Here is a 24,366-nt window from a genome sequence, read left to right as displayed (position 1 = left end):
CATCATTCTCCATAGAAGGGAAAGCTTTTAACACTGAAATATTACAGGACAGATCTCTCAGCATTCTGCATGCATGAAAGTGCAGGAACAATCTGAACAATCAAACACCTTGAGTGGGGAGAGGGCCTGGCATGCAGAAATGAAGAGGGGGCTTCAGGCTGCGTCCTGGGGCCCAGACTCGCTTTCCAGCTGTGTGGCCTTCACAGCCGGCTTCATCTCCAGGCTCCCCTTTCCTCGCTGAGAAACAGGGCTGATTATAGCCCTACCTGTAGCCGTGTGGCCAGTGCCGCCCGGGGCCACAGGTGAACTTCTCCACGGAGCCTGGCACGAGCTTGCATTCAGTAAGCAGGACTCATGTTCACTTCATCAGGTTGTTCCAAGCACCTTTGCTGAGGCTAATAGGTTTGGGTTCACAGGCCAAATTTTAAACGCATCCTGATTATTTCCCAGGGGGCCCGAATGTGCACTATCTCCACGTGGCTCTAATTCCATCATCTCAGGGTTTCCAGGCAGCTGGGGAGCTCAGAACCTCGGCTGGGAGATCCCTGCCAGCCTTTCTTGGTCATGTGCTGACACCTCAAGCCTCGTGGGCTTCTCTGGTCGCTCAGACAGTAAAGAATCTGCCTGCAATACCAGAGACCCAGGTTCGATCCCAGGGTCAGGAAGATCCCCTGGAGAAAGGAACAGCAACCCACTCCAGTCTTCTGGCCTGGAGAATTCCATGGACAGAGGAGCCCGGCGGGCTGCAGTCCACGGGGTCGCTGAGTCGGACACACCTGAGTGACTAACAGTAGCGCACTAGCAAGTACCTTGTGCCCAACAGAGAGGAAAGGAGGAAAAAGTCAGGTGATTTGAACAGACATTTCTAATCTAGAGAAGATCCTTTCTTTCCATTTGAGCTCTTTTTCTGTTCCACTCTGAAAGGCTGGCTCAACAGAAAGAGCATCCCCGTTATCAGAGAGCTGAGGGGGTGCTGGTAACTCTTTAGTTCACATGATCAGAGGGGGAGACGAGGGAGGGGGTGGCCGGTACTCTCGTCCCAGCACTGGGATTTTCTTCCTCATGACATTACCCTACCTGCTCACTTCCAAGTTCGTTCTTCTTTTTTCTTTAAACAAAGCATTTTCTTTTTTTAAAAAAAAACTTATTTATTTGATTTTCTGCACTAAGTCTTACTTGCAGCACTCAGGATCTCTTGGTTGTGGCATATGAGCTCACAGTTTCAGCACGTGGGGTCTAGTTCCCCAACCGGGGGAACCCAGGTTCCCCACACTAGGAGCGTGGAGTCTTAGCCACAGGACCACCAGGAGTCCCTGTTTTAATTTCTAAACTAGCTTCATTGGAGAGGCTGCCGATTTTTCTTTTAGAAGCTGCATGGAATATATAGACCAGTAAAAACCTCTAAAACAGAATATATGGGTAAGTAAGTGTTAGTCGCTCAGTCATGTCCGACTCTTTGCAACCCCAAGGACTACAGCCCACCAGGCTCCTCCTGGGATTTGAGGGGTGGAAAATCATCCATGGGATTTTCCAGGCAAGGACACTGGAATGGGTTGCCACCTCCCTCTCCAGAATATACGGGTGGGTTTCCCCAGATATGTAGACAAAGGGTGTTTTTGAGTCCCTGTCAGTCACTCACCGGTCAGCACTCGTCCGTGTACATGTTCTCACGTCGTCGCCCTTAACAGACCAGCGTGTGCGCCCCATGCAAGCCCCACGCTGCACCTACCTCCGTAGCCTTCCTGACATGCAAACAGGACCCAGCCCACGGCCGCCGCCCACAGGGTCCGGTGGAGGCCTTGGTAGATGGCAGCAGCGCCGGACGAGGTGGGGGAGATGTCATCCACCATGTAGGCCAGGGCGACCACTAGCAGGAGGGTCGACAGGGCGCACCCCCAGCCCAGCAGAGCCTGCCCCTGGGGGAGAGGAGAGGCCCGGCTCACAGCCCACCCTGGCCACGCCGCGTGTCACCCCCGTTACCCTGACATCCTGTGTGTCATCAGTCACTTTCAGGCTCTACTGGTGAACCTCAATCAGGGCCCAGACTGGACTGGAGCAAAAGTTCAGCTTAGTAGCTACGGAGGGTGAGGGTGGGGGCGGGGCGGGGCCAGTGGGGTGTGTGGCCCTGTACACGAGGGTGACCTTTGTGGTGTCAGGGGAGCTGTGCACCTTGATGGTAGTGACGGTTACACAAACCTACAGGCTTGATAAACCTGTACAGAAGCACACAGGCGCGTGCGCGTGAAACGGGTGGGCCTGCGGCCGATGGATCGCATCAGCGCCAGTGTCTCCGCTGGGATCGTCCTGGCAGAGAAACGAGGGTCAAAGATTCACAAGGTCGCTACTACTGTTGCAGCTTATAGTGAATTTTGAATCGTTTTTACAGTTAAAAGAAGAAAGAAAAGGTAATGCTCTAGTCGCGCCCCTCACCACTCCGAACCTCCCACTCTGTTCCTCAACCAAATAGGGCTCCTGGATTGTTTCTGCCCCCATAAATGTAAGAGCCCCCCTCACACAGCCCACACCTGGGCCGCGCCCATCCCTGGGGACACAGCAGGGCGGAAGGAATGGGAGGACGGAGGCGTGCGTTTGGAGGAAGCAGAGGGGCTTTCCCTGGTTGCGCTGAGCAGGAGCTGCTCCTGTGTGGGGGCCTCTCCTTGCGGGGACTTCTCCTGTGGAGCCCATGCTCAAGGCACACCGGCTTCCGGTGTCCTGGTGCCCGGGCTTAGCTGCTCTGAGACATGTGGAATCTTCCCGCACCAGGGATCGAACCCATGTCCCCTGCATTGCAAGGTGGATTCTTAACCACCGGACCACAGAGAAGTCCCAACGCACCTCTGAATGGCCTTCTGTTAGAATACAACCTGATCGTGCATTTTCAAGGGAGCACCATAACTCCAGCCTACAGGAAAAGTCACGTGGCCCCTGTGGGTCCATTGCTTCCCATGACGCCCTAGCTCCTGTTCCTGCTATGAGAAACACATGGCTTTCCAAGGCCCAGGGCCTCATCTCTAGAACATTTAGATGAGGCATCCACAGGACTTCGACAAACCAAAGGAGGACCTAGCAGAGGGGATCTGGGGTCAGCACCGCCCCCTAATAGTGCAAGGGAATTCTTGACCCTTCTTTCACCGAAAAGCAAATTATCCTCCATTCATTTAATGAGTGATTGCAGAACCAGATGCTAGAAATTCAGAGGTGTGTAGGAACATGTTCTGCCCTCAAGGTCTTATGGATCAACAAAAGTCATAAGAATAGGTTTTGCACGAGGCAATGCCAAAGAATGCTCAAACTACCGCACAATTGCACTCATCTCACAAGCTAGTAAAGTAATGCTCAAAATTCTCCAAGCCAGGCTTCAGCAATACGTGAACTGTGAACTTCCAGATGTTCAAGCTGGGTTTAAAAAAGGCAGAGGAACCAGAGATCAAATTGTGAACATCTGCTGGATCATGGAAAAAGCAAGAGAGTTCCAGAAAAACATCTACTTCTGCTTTATTGACTATGCCAAAGCCTTTGACTATGTGGATCACCATAAACTGTGGAAAATTCTGAAAGAGATGGGAATACCAGACCACCTGACCTGCCTCTTGAGAAATCTGTATGCAGGTCAGGAAGCAACAGTTAGAACTGGACATGGAACAGACTGGTTCCAAATAGGAAAAGGAGTACGTCAAGGCTGTATATTGTCACCCTGCTTATTTAACTTCTATGCAGAGTCCATCATGAGAAACGCTGGGCTGGAATCTTGATTCCACAAGCTGCAATCAAGATTGCTGGGAGAAATATCAATAACCTCAGATATGCAGATGACACCACCCTTATGAAGAAAGTGAAGAAGAACTAAAGAGCCTCTTGATGAAAGTGAGGGGAGAGTGAAAACATTGGCTTAAAGCTCAACATTCAGAAAACTAAGATGATGGCATCCGGTCCCATCACTTCATGGCAAATAGATAGGGAGACAGTGGAAACAGTGTCAGACTTTATTTTTTGGGGCTCCAACATCACTGCAGATGGTGATTGCAGCCGTGAAATTACTTATTTACTCCTTGGAAGAAAAGTCATGCCCAACCTCGACAGCATATTCAAAAGCAGAGACATTACTTTGCCAACAAATGTCTATCTAGCCAGAGCTATGGTTTTTCCAGTAGTCATGTATGGATGTGAGAGTTGGATTATAAAGAAAGCTGAGTGCCGAAGAATTGATGCTTTTGAACTGTGGTGTTGGAGAAGACTCTTGAGAGTCCCTTGGACTGTAAGGAGATCCAGCCAGTTCATCCTAAAGGAAATCAGTCCTGAATATTCATTAGAAGGACTGATGTTGAAGCTGAAACTCCAATACTTTGGCCACCTGATGCGAAGAACTGACTCATGTGAAAAGACCCTGATGCTGGGAAAGGCTGAAGGCAGGAGGAGAAGGGGACGACAGAGGATGAGACGGTTGGATGGCATCACTGACTCGATGGACATGAGTTTGGGTGAACTCTGGGAGCTGGTGATGGACAGGGAGGCCTGGCGTGTTGCGGTCCATGGAGTCGCAGAGTCAGACACGACTGAGCGGCTGAACTGAACTGAGGCTAAGGTAGTGCTTTAGATAGACTGCCCTGAGGGTGGATTTGAGATCAGACTAGAGGCAAGAAAACTAGTGAAGAAGTCCAGCTAAGAGATGAGACGGGCTTGAACAAGGTGAGGGGCAAAGGCCACGAGAGGACAGTAGGAGAAACAGCCCCGGGGGTGGGTGACCGGACGGGGAGGGAGGGCGACAGGCAGGAGGCATCCAAGATGAACCCAGGTTTCTGGCTTGACCTATGACCTTGGATGGTGAACCAGACTGATTACCCACAGGGAAGTAACCCCATCTGGAAGGTGAAGTGACAGCTTTCTAAATACCGCACAACCTGATTCCCAGACGGAACCATCAAATCTGACCAAGAATCTTATTTCTAGGAGCCAAAGAGCTTTTGCTATTAAAGAAAAGCCAGCCTACATCACCATGACCTTCCAGAAGAGTGGCTTGCCCTTGCCATCTCACCGGGTATGTTTTCCCACATCAGAAGTTTCTCTGGGTCTGTACCAAGGCTCCAATGGGTGGGACCCGGCTGGGTGCTGGATCTGGGGCTTTCTAAGGGGAGCTCAGTGAGGAAAGCAGAGAATCAGGGAAGAAGACAAGGTTCCTCTTATTCTCTGGCATCAAGAGCCGTTGCTGACACACCACAGCACAGTCAAGTGCCCGAAAGTCTGCCTCCTGCCCAGGGCTTTGGAAGAGCCGGGCCAAGGGCAGTCTGACCCCAGGTGAACCTGGTTCCTACAGCGTGGCATGGGGAAGCCACGTACCTTGGTTCTGAGAACGTTTGCCTGGTGGTCTGGGTGCATGAAAACGCTCAGTAAGAGGCCCACGAGGAACGGCCCGTACCGACAGTAGGGCTTCGTGTAGTACTCCACGAAATACAGTCTGGCTGCCTCTTCCCTGAAAAACACAAGGACGTGAGGCCAAAGGCTGCATCTGATCTGGACATGGATCAAGCAATCTCTCAGACGTTCACTGGGGCAATCAGCAAAGCCAAAGACACTGGGAGTACAGGAGTTCACGTCTTCAGTGATGGTCTGCAGACAGCACCCTCACGATCCTGCCTTGGGCCATGCTGGTTTCTGAAATTCCAAACTCCCTTGGGGCCCTCCAACCTGGGACCCAAGGAAATGTGATGACTGCCTTCTTTTAAAATAGCTGTTTCCAGTGGCTGGCATGTCAGGATAGCTCTAAAAACATGGTTCCCAGAAGTAGACCCCTTCTTAAAGACGTGAACCTCTTCGTGGAAGCTCTCACAGAATTGGGTGGCTTGGGCCCCAGCCCTGGAGACTCACATTCAGTTGGCCCAGGGTGGTGCTTGCTGGAAGCATCGGTGAAATGTCAATCCCCACCCCCATCCCACCGCCCCCAACCCACAGGTGACTCTCATTTGCGTCTGCGGTTGAGAACCACAGGCAAAGCAGGAGCCAGCCTCCTTCTCGCCCACCCAGCTGTGCGCACAGAAGCTGATGACGTGGTGGAAGGGCATGGCGCCTCTCCGGTCTAAAAGCCCGGGGTGTGCTCAGTCACTCAGCCACTCATCTGTTCCACGCGCAGTGCATCCTGGGCACTTTTTCTTTTCTTTTTGGCCATCCTGTGCGGCATGTGGGATCTGAGTTCCCCGACCAGGGGTCAAACCCTTGCCCCCTGCAGTGGAAGCATGGAGTCCCACCCACTGGACTGCCAGGGACGCCAGTCCCTTGAGCACTTCTGTGCCTCACACGGCTCTGGGCTAGTTCACCCTGGGAGGTCTGTGAAGGCTACTCTGAGACATGTACAGACGCCTGTAGGGAGCGGAGGAGCTCGCCTCGCCCATATCTGGATTCTAGAGGAACAGCGTTCTCGTGTGAGGGAGCAGCAAGTTCGAGGGCCCTGAGGAGGGAGCCTGTTGGGTGTGTGGAGGGAAGGAGGCTGCTGAGACTGGTCCAGAGTCAGCGGATGGGGGAGAGACAGACGAGGCCAGACAGGGATTCTGCCCCGAGAACAATGGGAGGATTGAGCAGATGACGGACAGCATCCGGTTTCCACCTGCATCAGCCTGACTGCTGCACGGAGAACAGATGAGCAGGAAATCTCACCGGTTTTTCCTGCAGAAGACTCAGGTGGTACCGAGAAAGAACTGCTACACATACCCTGTTGGAAAGGCAAACTAGCGCAGTGGTAAGGTCCTAGGTTCAGCTCACACCTGTGCCACTCACTAGGCATGTGACCTTGAAGGGGCAACCCCAACTTCGTTAAATTTCTGTCTCTCCATCCCACAATAGAGCTTCCAAGCAGCAGTTTGCCACTGGAGGAGAAACGCCATACAGCCACGTGGGGGCACCCCTTTCCTCCCAGAAGCGTTTCAGTGGGCAAGAGTGAGCTCCCTGTGTTCAGAGCAGATTCCCAGCGCCAGCTGAAAAGAGTCAGAGGTTTGGAAACAAACACACAATGAACTTTCCCATCCAGGCCGAACAGTTCCTGCCCACATTTCCGCAGGAGCCTACGTGCACAGGGCTAAAAGCCTGGCATCCGCTCAGCAGCCCTGCCTGGGAGGTCCTGGCTATCCTGAGGGGAGGTGAGGGACAGAGCTGGTGGGCTGGGAAGCGCGGCAGTTACCTGGCTTCTGACGGAGCTGCCACCGGAAGGTTGTGAGCCAGTGTGAGCAGAGTAGAGGCAGTGCAAGATGCCAGGAGCAGCGTGGCCCCGAGCAGGATGAGGGCACGCTGACTTCTGCAAAGAAGAGAGCACGTTCACTTTCCTTCTCACTCTGGGGCTACCGAAGGCTGGCAGACTTGGCAACCAGAGGTGCTTCCTGCCAGCCTGCCTTTGAGAGAGGCTGGCGTGGGGCCAAGTGTGTCCAGAGCTGGGCTGGAGTTAAAAAGCTTGAGTTAGACTTCAGTGTCGAGCACTTATTAGCAGCCCAATCCTGAGCAGTGAAATCCTTGCCTTAGAATAGCTTCATCTTCCTGCTGAAATTTACCGTGAGGAGCCCGTGCTTGGGAAAGTCCCTTGCCACCCAGGAAGCACTAGAGGGACTGGAGTGGAGGGACTCCCTGGGGGTCCACTGGTTAAGACTCCGTACTTCCACGGCAGTGGGCACGGGTTCCATCCCTGGTCGGGGAACTAAGATCCCACATGCCGCTAGGTGCGACAAAAAGAAAAAGAAAAAGTAATAATCAGAATAAAAATTAAGAAGTGGTGATCGATTCAGGAGAGAGATGATTGGCAGGCACAGGCGAGACACAGTAGAGGGGGCAGAGTAACAGGGAGACCCGGGGATCCTCCCCCCAATCCGAACGCAAATCTGACCAGTGTCAGGGTTCAGGTGGCTCATGTGGAGGTAAGAATGAGGGCAGGGGTGGGGGACAAGGAAGGCCAATGCAAGGCACTATCACGGTGGTCAATGCTCAGTTCTTCCAGAATGTTCTGTGGAGCCTTCTGAAATGCACCTCAAAACTGTCCTAAGGGGGTGAAAGAAAGAAGCATTTTCCTACCATCTTCTAGCCCCCTTGGGTCAAAGATGGCCCCACAAAATTAATTCCTCCAAAATTTGGGACTCTGTATGTAGGCTGAGAGGGTTCGGTTCTGAGGCAGGAAATGAGGTGTAGGGACAGAGGCTCAGGGTGAGACAGTATCTGGTTATATCTACTGGGAATCAGGTGGGTTAGGACCAGGAGGGTCTGCAGTGGAAGAAATGCCCAACACAGATGCCAAACCAACCAGGCACAACCCTGCCTTTGGCGATCCTAGTCCAGTGCTGAAGTTGCCATGGTTCCTCGTGAGGAGGAGATGAGATGCCATTCGCTTCACACCACAGTGACTTAGGGAGTGAATCAGCATCTAGAGGGCCAATTCCAGTTCAGTTTGTGCTCAGGAGCAGAAGAGGCGTCTTAGCTCAGTGGTACAGTAATTGACTAGTAATGCCTGCCATGGATGAGTGTGGGCAGGGCAGGTATGGTAACCATTCTCTACATTTACCATGTCTTATTTTTTTGGCTGAACCATGGCTCGGTGGTAAAGAACCCATCTGCCAATGCAGGAGATGTGAGCTCGATCTCTGAGTAGGGAAGATCCCCTGGAGAAGGAAATGGCAACCCACGCCAGTATCCTTGCCTGGGAAACCCCATGGACAGAGGAGCCTGGTGGGGCTACAGTCTATGGGGTCGCCAAAGGACACGACTTAGTCACTAAACAACCACCACTGCCACCCCCAGGAAGCATGCAGGATCTTAGTTCCCTGACCGGGGATCGAACCCACACTTCCTGCGGTGAACGAGCAGGTTCTTAACCACTGGCCACCAGGAAGTCCCAATTCATCACGCCTTTTGCAGACCCTCCAGTTCCATCCTCCCTGAATTACTAGAATTCTACACGAATGTGTTCTCTGAGGGGAAAACGGCCCTACCTTTTATACCCCTTCCATTTAGAGGCTAAACGCAGTAGCACACTCACAGGCTTGGGTGGCGCCGGTTTCCAGGTGAGCAACTGAGACCCTCTTCCCATGACGGCCCCTCAGAAAGATGCTGACCCCGGGGCCAGGCTGTCTCGGTCACAGGGACACTCAAGCAGGTTCCCAGCAGACCTAGAGTGCAGAGGTACTGATAACTCATTGTCCTTGGTGGGTGGGTGGCTGGCACACCATCTGGTCAGGCCATCTAATAAAAACCCCCGTGCACTCGAGTAAATATTCTCTCACTCCCTGGGGAAGTGGAGCCCAAGCCGTGCCACCTCTACTCGGGAGTCAGACACATCTCCGCTGGCCATCACAGCTGCAGAAACTACTAAAAGCTTCCTAGGACAGACTGCTGTGGGCTGGATCGTGTCCCCCAGCCCTGCAAATTCTAACCTCCATGACCTCAGAGTGTGGCTCCGTTTGGAGATGGAGTCATTAGAGAGATAATTAAGGTGAAATGAGGTCAGTCATTGGGGCACATCTTAATCCAGTGGGACTCGTGTCTTTATAAGAAGAGATTAGGACACAGAGAGCCCAGAGGGAAGGCCACGTGAGGAGGCACGGCCGTCTACAAGCCAAGGAGAGAGGCCTTGGAAGAAACCAGCGCTTCCTTCACTAAACACCCTAAATGCCAGCAGTCAGGGCATCCTGCTGCCAGGGCGCCTCCGAGGGAGCCGGTAGAGGCTTGCCCGTCCTCCTTGGCCAAGGCTCCAGGGTTGGCCGAGCCGCATGCCTGCCCTCCAGGTGCCTGCAGCAGCCACAGCCCATCACAGAGGGCATGTGCTGGTTCCCATGGGTACGATCTCGCTGTCTCTTCCAACCCTGGGGTGAAGTGCGTCATCTCCATCTCACAGATGTGAAAAATGACGAGAGTCCAGCGACTTATGCTGAGTCCCCCAGCTTTGAACCCACATCTTCTGACTCAAACTCTATAGCAGCAATCCACCTCTGTGCCTAGCGGAAGGCTGGGACATATTTTTAAAAGTAGTCAGCCAAAATCTCTTACATTTGCAATTAGAAAACTTAATGCGCTTCAGATGTGCATGTAAAAAAATAGATCTGCCTTTAAAAAAAATTGTTCAATTCTTAAATTAAAACCACTATGCATTTTCCTTGCCTAAGATGCTTGAGTGTTTGCATAGCACTGGAGTGGGCAACATCACAGGTCAGCCTGTGACTTAAATGTCCCCTTGCAAAGAGCATTAACAGGTAACCACAAAACAGAGCTAGTCAACACATATTTGGAACTCAGCTCCATGCCCAGTAATCAAAGACTTACAAATTAGATGTGAAAAATGAATGTTTTCTTATATATCTTCAAGTAATAATTTTTAAAAAGCAAGATATAGATCTTGTTAAGAGTCCATATTGGCAATGGTATAGTTAGATGACCAGAGGACTGAATACTGCTACAACCTTTAAGGCAAGCTATCTGTCATTATACTTCAAGATCTCCAAAAACACTCATGCCCTTTGACTCTGAAACTCTTCTTAAGAACCTGCATTCTAGAAATATCAGAGTTGGAGACAAATGGTAACTACAAAGATGTTTCTGAGACTGTTATTGGTAAAAGCACAAAATTGGAAATAATCTATTTAGGAAGGTATAGGTAGGAATAATCGAGGAATAATCCTAGAGGAAGCTATAGGTAAACTACAGTTCACTCACAAATACGAAATATTATACAGACATGGAAAGTCTGTTTACTTAAGGGACCTCCCTGGTGACCCAGTGGTTAAGAATTCACCTGCTAACGCAGGGGCATTGCATTCGATCCTTGGTCCGAGAAGATCCCACATGCCTTGAGACAGCTAAGTCTGCCAGCCGCAGCTGCTTGGCCTGTGTGCGCAACTACTGATGTCTGTGCCTAGAGCCTTGCTCTGAGACAAGAGGAGTCACCAAAATGAGAAGCCTGAGCTCTGCAACTAGAGAAAGCCCAGGAAGCAACAAAGACCCAGAACAGCCAAACATAAACAAAAATAATTTTTTTTTAAGTACATCCACTTGAAAAATAAAATAATACAGGAAAATGATTACATCATTAAACTATTAAAAGTCCAAAGTATATATGCAGAATCCTTTCATGTATAAAAGACTGTGAAGAATAAAAGCAGCGGAGAATAAACACCGGCCGTGAAATCACTCTCCATAAGTGAGGAAACAGGCCTAAGGGGATTGGTTTTTTTCCCTTTTCTTTAGCGTAATGTTTTCCAGTGTTTCTTAAATTGAACATGTATTTGAACAAAAAAGAATACTAAATCTTTTAAAATATGGTGTGAATAATCCACAGCTTTTAAGGTTTCCTGTGAATTATTGAGGCCTTAGAGCTTTTCCAAAACTAACAAAATTAAGGAGATAAACACCCAAGGTGGAGAAGCAGGCACACTGACGTCTTACTTGGGGCTCTATAAATTATCTCATTCTTTCTGAAGAGTCATTTCACGACATGTAACAAGCACTACAAAATTGTTCTTAGCCTTTGACCTAATAATTCCACCAGGAAATAGGTTCCCAAGGAAATAAATACAGAAGAGGAGAAAGGGGCGTGTTCAAAGACATGTGCTGAGGAGCCATTTATAATCAGGAAACACTGGAAACCATCTCAGCGCCCACCACAAAAGATGGCATATAAACCCTAAACCTGACCAGCCAGCAGGCCACACGCTTATGCGGAAATGTTTATAAGAACAGTGAAGTGGAAAAAAAAAACACAAAGACTAGAGGAGAACGCGGAAGAAGTAAACAGTGGTGGAGTCAGGGTCCACATGCTTCTGAAAAGTGGGTTTCTCAATTCTAAACTGTAAGAGCTGCTTTGCCCAGAACTGAGAGCTCTCTAAGAGTTTTAAGAAAGAGGCCAGGTGAGGAGAAACACTTGTTTCAATTAAACTCACTTTCCGTAGATGAAGACGATCACCGGGGTGGTGAGATGGAATTGAAAGTCATTGGCAAGATACCACGTCCAGCCGTTGCACTGGAAAGAGACCAGCAAAGGTCACCCCTCTCCTCCAATTAACCAGTAGCTCATCTCCCGGGACCAGAAGGAGAAACTCAGGGGTGGGTGAGGCGATTTCCACAGGAAGAGAAAGGACTTGAGTTAAAGATATTTCACATACCTCATCTTAACTCTGGAGAAGGAAATGGCAACCCACTCCAGTGTTCTTGCCTAGAGAATCCTGTGGACAGAGGAGCCTGGTGGGCTGCTGTCCATAGGGTCGCAGAGTCAGACATGACTGAAGCGACTTAGCATGCATGCATGTGTTGGAGAAGGAAATGGCAACCCACTCCAGTATTCTTGCCTGGAGAATCCCAGGGACAGAGGAGTCTGCTGGGCTGCCAGTCTATGGGGTCCCACAGAGTCAGACACGACTGAAGCAACTTAGCAGCAGCAGCAGAATCTCAACTCACCCTCCTAACAATCCCAGGGGAGTAGGTATTATTATTGCCATTATACACCCTGGAAATTCAGACACACTTTCTCTCTTAAGACAACAATCATAGCTAACCTCCCAGGGCAATCACAGCTAATCTCCCAGGGCAGCGGTGGGAACTGAATTCTACCACCGTGTCATGGATGTGAGGAGTAATTACCCTCACATCGCGGTTGGGGTCGGAGGGCTGGTGTTGTTGTCTCTTCCTTGCCCTCCCCCCAACTCCAGGTGGAGAGAATATGCTCATTTATTTTATTCTATTTTTGATTTGATAGACAGTGCTCATTGAGAACAGAGGTCTGGCTGCAGACGAGCGTTTGTGGGAAACCCTGGAGTTCCCACGCGTGACTGACGTGAGAGCAGCTGGCCGGAGTGACCTCGTCCCAGGCTGTCTGTGCCTGTGGGGCTCGAGGTGGCCCCTGTGTCTCTAATTAAGGGTGAGACGACTTCTGGGGGCACATCTCCCCAGGGCTTCAGAGATGAGAGGCACCTCGGTCTCCCCTCCCACCCCGTTGCTCCTGAGGAGACCAGGCTAATCAGAAGTGACAGCTTTGCTCCCCCCACCTGTGACCCCAGCCGGTCTGCACCCGGGAAGGCGGCCGGGCCTCTGCTCCAGGGCCCCCCGTCACGGAGGGTGATGGGGGTCCGCCTGAAGGCAGTCAGACAGTGACGGAAGCCCTGTCGAAGTGGCCGGGCCCTTGTGAACCAAAGGCAGCCGTCTGGCTGGTCGGCAGTCACACAGTCACACTTAGTGATTCTCCCTTCAGCAGTGCTTTCTGCTGCTGCTGCTGAGTCGCTTCAGTCGTGTCCGACTCTGTGCGACCCCATAGACGGCAGCCCACCAGGCTCTGCCAACCCTGGGATTCTCCAGGCCAGAACACTGGAGTCAGTTGCCATTTCCTCTCCAACGCATGCATGCATGCCAAGCCGCTTCAGTCGTGTCTGACTCTGTGCGACCCTATGGACAGCAGCCCACCAGGCTCCTCTGTCCACGGGATTCTCTAGGCAAGAATGCTGGAGTGGGGTGCCATTTCCTTCTCTGCAGTGCTTTCCAGGCAGGTGCAAAATCATTGACGTGGTTTAATTATAACTAGTTCACTTCCATTTGCTCCAAGCTCATCAGGAGGAAGCTAAGGCTTCGAAGAAGCATGACCCATATACACAGACATTGTGAGATCTGGCTGGACATGGGGTAGAATTCATTACGGGGAGGGTGAGGTGACTCCTTCCGGCCCAATCTCGGTTCTCTGGGTGGAGGTGAAGAAGGCGTCCTTCCCACTGGGGTGGCGTGGCCCCAGACTGCACACTGATGGGGCAGGGGCAGCTGCGTCCAGCTGGCCCGCCCCAGGGCCCCCGCCCTGCTCCCTCTCTGCTTTCCCAGCGCCCACCCTGCCAGGGCTGGTGCAGCAACCCCCAGCTCACACTCGAGGCGAACCTCCCTCCCACAGCCCACCTTCCTACAGCATCGCCAGAAGAAAGGGGATCAGACTCGGGCTGGCCCGGGAACGCGCGCCGGAGAGCGCCCCTCCTCCCCCTCGCGGAAGACTTGAACGCACCGCGTCCTGGACCGACAGGAAGTTATTCAGCAACAGCAAGTTGGTCCACCAGGCACGCCGGCAGTTCTCCAGGTGAAGCTTGGGCACCTCCCAGACGGGCCCCCAGGGCACAAGGGAGAACGGTCCAAGCAGCAGGCACACCGAGTACAGGTGAAGAGGCTGCAGCCTGGCGGGAAAGAGCCGGGGAGCGAATGAGTCTCCTGGGGTTCCATTCGGTCCCCCGGGGTGGGGGGGTCACATAGCGATGGTGGATAGGATGCTCAAAAATGGACTGTCCTGGGGCAGGGGCCACCTCCTCACTCACCCCTCAAACCTTCCATTCATTCGTGGGTTCAAAGCGGGATAGGCGCTACTGATGCAAAAATACTGTTCTTCATGGAGCAAGCCATATGTGTGAGCCACTCGGCTAGGAACGTCTAAACCTGCCCGGTAACTATGATGTCACTTTTACTGCTGAGCAAATTAGAGCTCAGAGAAGTTTGAGTCACTTACCCAAGATGGTCGAACGGGAGATCTCTGTACTGAGATCTGACGCTGTTACCTGTTACTTTCAGGGGCCTTGCTAGATGAAAATAGCTTTCCATACCCCCTCTTATCCTCCCTTCCTGCCTCACTTCATTTCCTCCTTCCTTCTCTCACACACCACCTCCTTCCAAGCAGGATCTGCGGCAGCTACAAGCTGATGAAGGGGGCACTAGTGTCTAGACTGGGGCTGTTCAATAGAATATAATAATTCCAGCCACATCAGCTGTTCAGTTAGCACAATCCAGCGGCCGCATTTTAAAAAGTCAACAGGACAATTAGTTTTAATAATATATGTCATTTGGTCAATACATTCAAAATATTGTCATTTCAACAGATAGCCAATATGGAAAGCTGTTGCGCTATTTCGCACTCTTTGCTTTCAGAGGCCTGAATATCGGATATTTGCAGCCTGTCTGCCTGTTCTGCCCGTCTCGGGGGGTGGGGGGTGGGGGGTTGGCTTATGGGCCACACGGAAGGCACATGCAATGGGGATGTGGCTTCTGGGTGGCCCCCCGCAGAGCCCTCTTTTTTTAAAGAATATATGTGAAAATCCAGGGCAGTACAAGGGCCGAGAGCCCAGAAGCATCTCTAAACATCTAGGAGGGGGCTTCAGGGCCTGGGGTGGGGGGTGACAGATGGGGGAGGGCAGGGCGGCTAGAGGAGCAGCCCCAGCAGAGGTGTGGGTCAGCACCCCGCCTCAGGTCAGCACCCCCCCTCGGGTCTGCATCCCACAGAGATGACCTCCTTCCTGGAGAGCATCAGGAGGGCAGAAGGGTGGTGGGTATCTGGGAGCAGGCCTGAGGTTGCTGATCAGAGTCTGAGGGCAAGGGCACCAACTCTGCCAGGATGCACCTTCTTGGACCAGCTCAGGCTGCAGCCGCAGAGCCCTGGCCGGGTCCTGGGTCCTGCCCAGTCAGCCGTCTGACTGCACTGCTGTGTGGATATGGGACCACGCTGCTGTGTGGATGCTCCCTCGAGCCTGGGCTCACACCCCCGCCCCAGCCTCCCCCCACCATCTGTCATCTCCATCTCCTCAGGAGAACCAGGTGGCCCCAGCTCCCCTCTGAACCGGAGTCTGGGTCAGACACCCTCCGGAGGGACCCAGGTAGAGGTGGCATCCCGCCTCAGGCAGGCTCGTGGCCGGGCTGGCGGGGGGAGCGGAGGCTGCTGGCGGGCCACGCCTGAAGGGTTACAGGGGAAAGGACACAGAGACGTGAGTTCTAGTTTTGTCTAAATTTTTCACACTGAGAAAATCGGGTCACTCCTCCCTTTCCTCTCCTGCGGAAAAGGGGGCTGACGGTTCCTTAGCTTCCTCTAAGGAGAAGGAGGACTCCCGCCTCCTCAGATTTCTAAGAATCAAGATATCACTAAGAAAACTGAAGTCGGAGAATGGAGTTATGGTTGCCGGGGGGAAGGGTCGGGGGAAGGGACAGTCAGGGAGTTTGAGAAGAACAGGTACACAAGGCTATATTTAGAATGGATAACCAGGACTTCCCTGATGGCCCAGAGGTAAGGAATCCACCTTGCAGTGCAGGGGATGTGGGCTTGATCCCTGGTCCAGGAAGATTCCACATGCCTCAGGACAACTAAGCCCGCAGACCTCACTGTGGGATTAAGACTCGATGCAGCCAAATAAATAAATATCAAAAAAAAATCTTAAAACGGATCACCAACAAGGACCCACTGGAGAGCACAGGGAACTCCGCTCACTGTCATGTGGCAGCCTGGATGGGAGGGAGTCTGGGGAAGAGTGGACACACGGATATGCATGGCTGAGTCCCTTTGCTGTCCACGGGAAACTGTCACAGCATTGTTAATCAGCCATACCCCAGTACAAAATAAAAAGTTTTAAAAAAACAACTGTTTGAAACGTGGGACGTGTCATATAAAGATACATGCCCTTCAAGTGTTTGTCCAAACTTGAAGATTCAAAGTCAAGATTCAAAGTCAAAGTGGGTTTGCAAAGATTAAAACCTCTGATACTAGCCAGTGCCATGGGGGTGTGAGAAGCAGCCTTCTCAGACCTGGCCGGGTGGGAAGGTCAACTGGAAAACATCCATCAGCACATTCAATGCACCGAACCATCGATTCCACTCGTAGGAATTTACCCGGCAAACGTGCCCAGACAGTTGCACAGAAATGTGCAGACTTCGTGTCACTGTCTAATAAGCCTGCAAAAAACTTGGAAATCACCTTCATGCTCCATTCACGGAGCATGAATCTCCATTCATGGAGAGCGGCTAAATACATGATGGATGGTCCACCCACATGGCGCCATCCCGGCAACCTCAAAATCAGTGAGGTGAGTCCTTCCATGCAGTTAGAGAAAGATGCCGAATCACTAAGTTAAAAAAGCTATGTGCAAAATAATGCAGTATTAAGCATAGTTCTATTCACGGGTGCGGAAAAGAATATATAAATACACGGAAAGTCCCTGCGAGAATTAATTCATAAGAAGCTGTTACCAAAGCTGTCCTGTGGGAGGTGAGACTGGACGGGGTGCCTTTATTTTTAGTATATAACCTTCTGCTACAGTTAGACGTTATTATCAATAATTCTTTTAACTTAAACCAATGGGTGGGGGTTTCCCAGGTGGTGCAGAGGTAAAGAATCTGCTTGCCAATGCAGGAGACGCAGGAGACTCGGGTTCAATCCCTGGGTCGGGAAGATCCCCTGGAGGAGGAAATGGCAACCCGCTCCAGTATTCTTGCCTGGAAGTCGATGGACAGAGGAGCTTGGTGGGCTGCAGTCCATGGGGTCGCAAAGAGCTGGACATGACAGAGTACACACATCCACAAACTTAATTTTTTAGAAAAAGTATCATTTCTTTTTTTTAAAATATGTATTTATTTGGCTGGGTTAGATCTTCGTTGTGACACGCAGGCTCTAGAGAGAGTGGACTCAGTAGCCCCAAAGCTTGTGGGGTCTTAGTTCCTCGACCAAGGGTCGAACCCGGGCCCCCTGCATCTGGAAGTCGGGTTCTTAACCATTGGACCAACGGGGAATCCCAGTAGTAAGCTAATTTTTAACTAGTGGCTCCTACTTGGAACAATCCCACAGGTTTGGGGGTCTGGAGCCTCTTCCCTCCTTGTTTCCTGTGAGATACTGGTAAGGTTTTACCCCCTAGAAGCTGGGCTTTCACATTTTCTGAAACTTGCAGAAGCCCCCACCTGGTCTGCCTCTCCTGCCCTTGCCCCCATACCGCAACGATGTTCTGTCCCAGCTTGGACTCATTCGCTCTCTTCCTGGCTCCCAGCTGGCACTGTCCCAGAGCTCCCCATCTCAAGAACGTCCTCCCCATCCCCCACGTCACTTGAGCTGGAAAGTCTATGTGTCTGCGGTTGGGGCCCCCTCCATATCCTCAGTGCCCACGGCCAGGGCACATCCCACAACACGTCACCCCCGGGACCCTCGCCAGCATCTTGCCCTGTGAGGCTTCACCACTGCACCCTCCTCCACTCTGGGCTCTCGGCCCCAACGACTGCTGTATCTGCCCAGGAAAACACGTCTGAGTCTTCACCCCCCAGCTCTGGGGCTGTTCTTCTGAAGGGTTTCCCAGGCAGCACCCACCAGGCCACTGGATCCCACACCCCAACCCCTAACAACCTGCCTGAGCACTAATCACCGAGAACGCTGGGCCTGAATGCCGGGCCCTCTCCTCCAGAAGAATGCAGGGCAAGACTGGCTGCTCCGCCCAGTGCTCATCCCCAAAAGATGTTGCAAGAAAAAGCATTCTGTCAAGCCTTCAGGGCGAGGACTAGATTTAATGGAGCTTGGAAGAAACCACAAAGGCAGTAAAGTTCTATTTCTTAGCTTAAACTCATTCTTAAACTATTAACCAGAGAAGTTAAAAGGTAAAAATAACAACAGTAATAATGATAGCTTATATTTACTGAGGGCATACTACCTGTCACATTGTTCTAAATTCTTTGCCTGCGTTATCTGTTTTGATTCTCTCAAGAGTCCAGCGAAGTGAAAGCCATGATTCTGCTCATTTTTAAGATGAGGAAACTCAAGCACGGAAAGATTGAGACACTTACTCAAGGTCACACTGCTGTAAATGACTGAATCAGAAGGCACGCCCAGGCAGACTGGAGTCAGATCTTACGCAGTCCATCTGACGGGCCCGGAAGACTGTTTCAACACTCCCCTTGCTATTTGTGACAGTGCAGTGTAGCAACAGAGCCAGGGACCCTCAGTAACCAGAACTGGGCTCCAGCTTAGTCGCAAACCATGATTTTTAAAGCGTATTAATTTTTAAATGGTGGCTCACATAGGTAGACGTTTCTTTTTCTCCCTACACTTCTACTGTCTCATTACATCACTGCCACCCTGCTATCCCACTGGTTCCTTATTCTGTCCCAGTATTGTATTCCATTCTGATCCAACCAACCAGGCATGCGTAAAGAATACTACCATCCTGTCTGCCTTCTTATCGGAACGACCATCATCCCGAGCTTCCACCAGCCCCTTTGCTGATTGTATCTTATTCTATGTTTATTATTACCATTAATCCTTATTACAGGCTCCAATCACTACTAATTTACAGGAGCTATACAAATTCTGTTGAACATAGATTTCATGGGAATCTGACTGTCCATGAAACCTGCTGTCCATTAGCTTTAGAAATAAGGAGGTTTTTGTGGGTTTAATACAGTTCAAGTTTTATTAGGAAAAATACCATGAGTACTGGTATCTTCCACTGCCAAAGCTATTAAACCAGAAAGAGCAACCACATTTAAACATGGTCTAAATGAAAGAAAACTATTTTTCTTTCAATTTTTCTTTGAAAATTCTTTCAAAGGAGGGTTAAAGACTTAAAATAATAAATGATTACGCAGCAATAAAGAAAGATTGTATGAATAACCTACCTTATAAGGCGACTGAAAAAGTATCTGAGTATGACGCGAGGGGTTATTCCTTTGTCTGAATCCTGACGCATCTTTAAAAATGATCTTGCACTTAACCAGCCACTGAGAGAAGAGAAGAGTAGGTCACAGGAATGACTGATCAGTGATGCAGTTCGCGGGCTGATCAATTTGCTTGTCTCTATCAGGAAAGAATAAGTGACGCCGCAGTACCGAAACATCTTTAAGACTAAAAACAGTAACAGCTTTCTCCCTGCTCATGGTACGCGTCCACGGCCAGGCACCTGCAGCTCAGCATCTTCCTCCCTACGGGAGCCAGGCCGAGGCAGCAGCCTGTGACGAGAACGCTTAGGATGTACTCTCTTAAGCACTTTCTTATCTAACAAACATCAGCGTTATGTTTATCGTGTGGTACATTCCATTCCTAGTACATACTGGTTTTATACCTGGAGGTTTGTACCTTTTGAGTTTCCCGTGCTTTTGACTCTTATTCTGTTGCTTTTCTTTCCTTTCTTATTTGTTTCAGGTGTGCATAGGAGCTGAGTTCCCAGGCCAGGGATTGAACTCAGGCTCTCAGCAGTGAAAGTGCAGAGTCCTAACCACTGACCCACCAGTGAATTTCTACCTTTTACCATTTATAGCGATGAGCCTCTAGGTTTCCTTTAGGATGGACTGTTGATCTCCACGCAGTCCAAGGAACTCTCAGGAGTCTCCTCCAACACCAAGAAAATCAACCCTGAATATTCTTTGGAAGGACTGATGCTGAAGCTGAAGCTGCAATACTTTGGCAAAGAGCCAGCTCATTGGAAAAGACCCTGATCCTGGGAAAGACTGAAGGCAGGAGGAGAAGGGGACGACAGAGCATGAGATGACTGGATGGCATCACCGACTCAATGGACATGAGTTTGAGCAAGCTCTGGGAGATGGTGAAGGACAGGGAAGCCTGGTGTGCTGCCGTCCATGGGGTCGCAAAGAGTTGGACACGACTTAGTAACAACATGTGCATGAGAGTTGCTCAGTAATGCCTGACTCTGCAACCCCATGACTGTGGCCCACCAGGCTCCTCTGTCCACGGAGTCCTCCAGGCAAGAATACTGGAGTGGGCTGCCATGTCCTTCTCCAGCAGATCTTCCTGACCCAGGGATCCTGTATTGCAGGAGAGTCTTTACCATCTGTGCCACCAGGGAAGCCTACTATTAAGAGACATTTCTAAGTATAAAGACAGGTCCGCTTAAAAAGTATCAGCAGATACACATTTGACTATATCTTATAATCTATAGACAATACATTAGAATATGTAATGAACCCATACACCTTTTCCAAAGGGATACCCAAGACAGATTGCAGCCATGAAATTAAAAGACACTTACTCCTTGGAAGGAAAGTTATGACCAACCTAGGTAGCATTAGCAGAGACATTACTTTGCCAACAAAGGTCCGTCTAGTCAAGGCTATGGGTTTTCTAGTAGTCAGGTATGGGTGTGAGAGTTGGACTGTGAAGAAAGCTGAGCGCCGAAGAATTGATGCTTTTGAACTGTGGTGTTGGTTTTCTTGAGAGTCCCTTGTACTGAAAGGAGATTCAACCAGTCCATCCTAAAGGAGATCAGTCCTGGGTGTTCATTGAAAGGACTGTTGCTGAAACTCAGGACTGAAACTCCAATACTTTGGCCACATCATGCGAAGAGTTGACTATTGGAAAAGACCCTGATGCAGGGAGGGATTGAGGGCAGGAGGAGAAGGGGAGACAGAGGATGAGATGGCTGGATGGCATCACCGACTCGATGGACATGAGTTTGGGTAAACTCGGGGAGTTGGTGATGGACAGGGAGGCCTGGCGTGCTGTGATTCATGGGGTCGCAAAGAGTCGGACACGACTGAGCGACTGAACTGACTGAACTGAACCCAAGACAGAAGTAGCAGTAAAGTCATAAATGACAGTCATCAATCAGATGAAATAATTTAGATGAAGCTTTTCTCTCTCAAAGAGATGGGGACTGGGCAAGTGGTCAGAAAGGAAATACAATGTGCTTTTAATTTTGCGTGAAAAATAATGTTCAGTTCCACGTTGCTGAACACAACTCTGTTTTGCCAAATAAATCCTCTACTTCAAATTACTGCCCAAAAGCTTTATTAAAACTCCGCTTCTGGTCTTTGTTTCGGAATCTGTTACTTTTGCTGCCGCCTCCCGATCGCTGTCCGCTGAAGCTCCTACTTCCTTCCCGCTGTCTCCTGACACCTCGGTTGCCCTCGCGCCGCCCTGAGGCCTCGATTGTCCTCCCGCTGCCCTCGGGAGTCGCGATATCCTTCCCGTGGACCTTTGCGCTCTGGCTGCTCCGTGGCCACAGAGAGCGGCCCGCGCGCGCATCACGCCACTCTTCTGGACCGCTGTTACTGACGCAGCAGGGATGTCAAAGCAAACACCTGACTTGCCTTCGAGAAAGACCATTTCCTTCACTTTGGAATCAATATCTTCACCCAGCTGCTCTTTAGGTTCTTTCCAAGCATAGCTAATGTTTGGCATTTCAATCGAGCACCGCAAGATCATGGTCACAAAGCCTGCTTCTGAACCGATCAAGGAGCGCTGGTCTACCGACGTGACACCGGAAATGTAACAACCATATAACAACCTACAACTTAATAGCAGCAATAACCCATGACCCTTGTCAGTGTTTCTCTAAAGAACAAGTGTGTTTCCTATTGCAAAAGAAGGCTCTGTGTGTGTGTGTGTGTGTGTGTGTGTGTGTGTGTGTGTGTGTGTGTTGGGCGGGACTCAGTGAGGGTTAGAGACTGTCTTTACTCTCTGCCAGCAAGAGTTTCTTTTGAAATGCAGCAAGCCGGATTCACTATAATAGAAACAGAATTTATAAAAACAAGTGAAAGAGAGCACTCAGTTGAGGAAGTAGCATGGCCAATTCTGGTTCCGGCTGCCTCTTAGTTTCCAGAAAGAATGAATCAGGGTCTCCCTCTGTGTGTGGGCAAGCACTGTCTCAAGTTGACAAAGACAGGAAAAGAGAAAGGCTGGCAGGAAAACAGGCTCCGAGCAAGACAAGAGGTTCCAAGAGGCTAAGAAGACCCAGGAAACCCAAACAGACTGGGAAAGAATAAAATCCTGCAGGAGAGATATACGAAATCAGCTCAATCTGAGAGACAGAAGAAGCATTCCAAAACCGTCACCAGGGACAGAAGTCTTAGGTCTCACTATGTAATCTATTGTTTCCCAGGTGGCTCAGTGGTCAAGAATCTGCCTGCTGATGTGGCAGCTGCAGGCAGATTCGATCCCTGGGTCAGGAAGAGCCCCTGGAGAAGGCAACGGCAACCCGCTCCAGTATCTTTGCCCGGAGAATTCCATGGACAGAGGAGCCTGGCCGCCTGCAGTCCATGGGGTCTCAAGAGTCAGAGATGAGTGAGCGACTGAGCATACACTCACACATGTTAAATATATCAGTGACACAGTTGTTAAGACATGGTTTTGGTGTAAAATAGACATTATATTTCAGTTCTGATTATACTGAAATACACTCTAGCTGAGGAGGGGTTGGGGGGCTTAGGTTATTTTATCTCCAACATCAACTTTCTCGGCTATGAAAACGGGCCTGATGGAGGCTGATCATCACAACTGTATGGGATCAAAGCGTTTCTTAGCGCAGCAGCAGTGACATGTTCTCACTGTTGGCGATATTTCCGATGCTGGAAAGAAAGCGAACAGACCACGTGCACTTCCTAAAGTAATAAAATGAAAATTGGAAGGAGAAAGGGAAAACGACAAGAGTCACGGAGACGGGCCAGGAGAAACAGGAGCAAATAGGAGTAAAGAAAGAAGAAACACACGTCTTGGTCTCCTGATTGTGACAGGACCTGCTGGGTCTCACTCTGGCGTCCTCACCCTGCATGCTGGGGCTGGCACGGGGGTTCTCAGATGGGAGCCGAGGGCAGCATCGCCTGGAGGGCTTGTTACAGTCAGAGTGCCTGGTCGTGGGCCTGAGTGGGGCCCGAGAATCTGCATTTCTCCCAAGCTTCCGGGCGATGCTGAGACTATATTCTGAGAAGCACTGGGGAAGGCCCAGCGCACCCCAGACCGAGCCCAGAGTCAGGTATGCTGTCTTCACCGTAAGGGAAAGTGTTAGTCGCTCAGTCACCTCCGACTCTTTGCAGTCCCATGGACTGTAGCCCACCAGGCTCCTCTGTCCATGGGATTCTCCAGGCAAGAATACTGGAGTGTGTAACCATTCCCTTCTCCAGGGGGAATATTCCCAGCCCAGAGATCGAACCTGGGCCTCCTGCATGCAGGCGGATTCTTTACCATCTGAGACAGCAGGGAAGTTTTCGGGGCCATCTGGAATCTCAGGAGCGTTGGCCTGGGTTGCGGACCTCTTGGGGCTGACCCAGTGGCTCTGGGCTGTCTCTTGATTCCCGCTGACAGCCCGGGGTGACCAGTGGCCTTTCGTGCCCTCCATGCTTCCCTCCTAGTGGCAGGTCTCCGCCTTGAGTTTGCTTTGGTTCCAGCTGTCCTGTTCTGTCCTTGCCAGCTCCCCTCCTGGGCCTGGAGCCCTGCTGACCAGCCCCAGCCAGCATATGGCATCTTTTGTTTGCTGTGTTCTTACTAGCTTCCTTGCAGGAAACAGAGCCCTGGTCTTTGAATCGCTGTCCCCTGGGCAGACCTCCCCGCCCTGCAGAGGCTCCCATCCTGCACTTGGATTTCGACTGCCTGGTTAGACCCAGCTAAGCTCTCTTGGAACGCCTGGTGCCCAGTAGCCCCGATATCATAGTCTTGTTCACTGCAGATGGTGGACTCTCGCCTATCTGGGCGCTCTCTATTGGATAGAGCACGGTTGGACGGATGAGCGTGCGTGCGTGCTCAGTCACTAAGTCCATGCGACTCTTTTGCGACCCTATGGACTGTATCCCACCAGGCTCCTCTGTCTGTGGGATTTCCCAGACAAGAATACTGGAGTGGGTTGCCATTTCCTCCTCCAGGGGATCTTCCCA

At 50.8% G+C, this 24,366-nt stretch overlaps 1 protein-coding gene across 1 annotated transcript in view; it reads right to left on the bottom strand.

The window, feature by feature from the left end:
• LOC102174081 (nose resistant to fluoxetine protein 6) overlaps positions 1-24,366 on the bottom strand; it is a 65,637-nt gene that overhangs the window by 4,528 nt on the left and 36,743 nt on the right. Inside the window, exons 8-13 of the mRNA XM_018039365.1 lie at positions 19,384-19,485; positions 13,988-14,153; positions 11,895-11,974; positions 7,166-7,279; positions 5,335-5,467; positions 1,730-1,916 (exon numbers count right to left, since the gene is read on the bottom strand). Coding sequence (XP_017894854.1) covers positions 1,730-1,916; positions 5,335-5,467; positions 7,166-7,279; positions 11,895-11,974; positions 13,988-14,153; positions 19,384-19,485 — 782 coding nt within the window. The remainder of the gene's footprint in view (positions 1-1,729; positions 1,917-5,334; positions 5,468-7,165; positions 7,280-11,894; positions 11,975-13,987; positions 14,154-19,383; positions 19,486-24,366) is intronic.

The sequence above is a fragment of the Capra hircus genome, chromosome 24 (assembly GCF_001704415.2).
Source record: "Capra hircus breed San Clemente chromosome 24, ASM170441v1, whole genome shotgun sequence".
Lineage (NCBI taxonomy): Eukaryota > Metazoa > Chordata > Mammalia > Artiodactyla > Bovidae > Capra > Capra hircus.
This window is presented reverse-complemented; position numbering and strand designations above follow the sequence as displayed.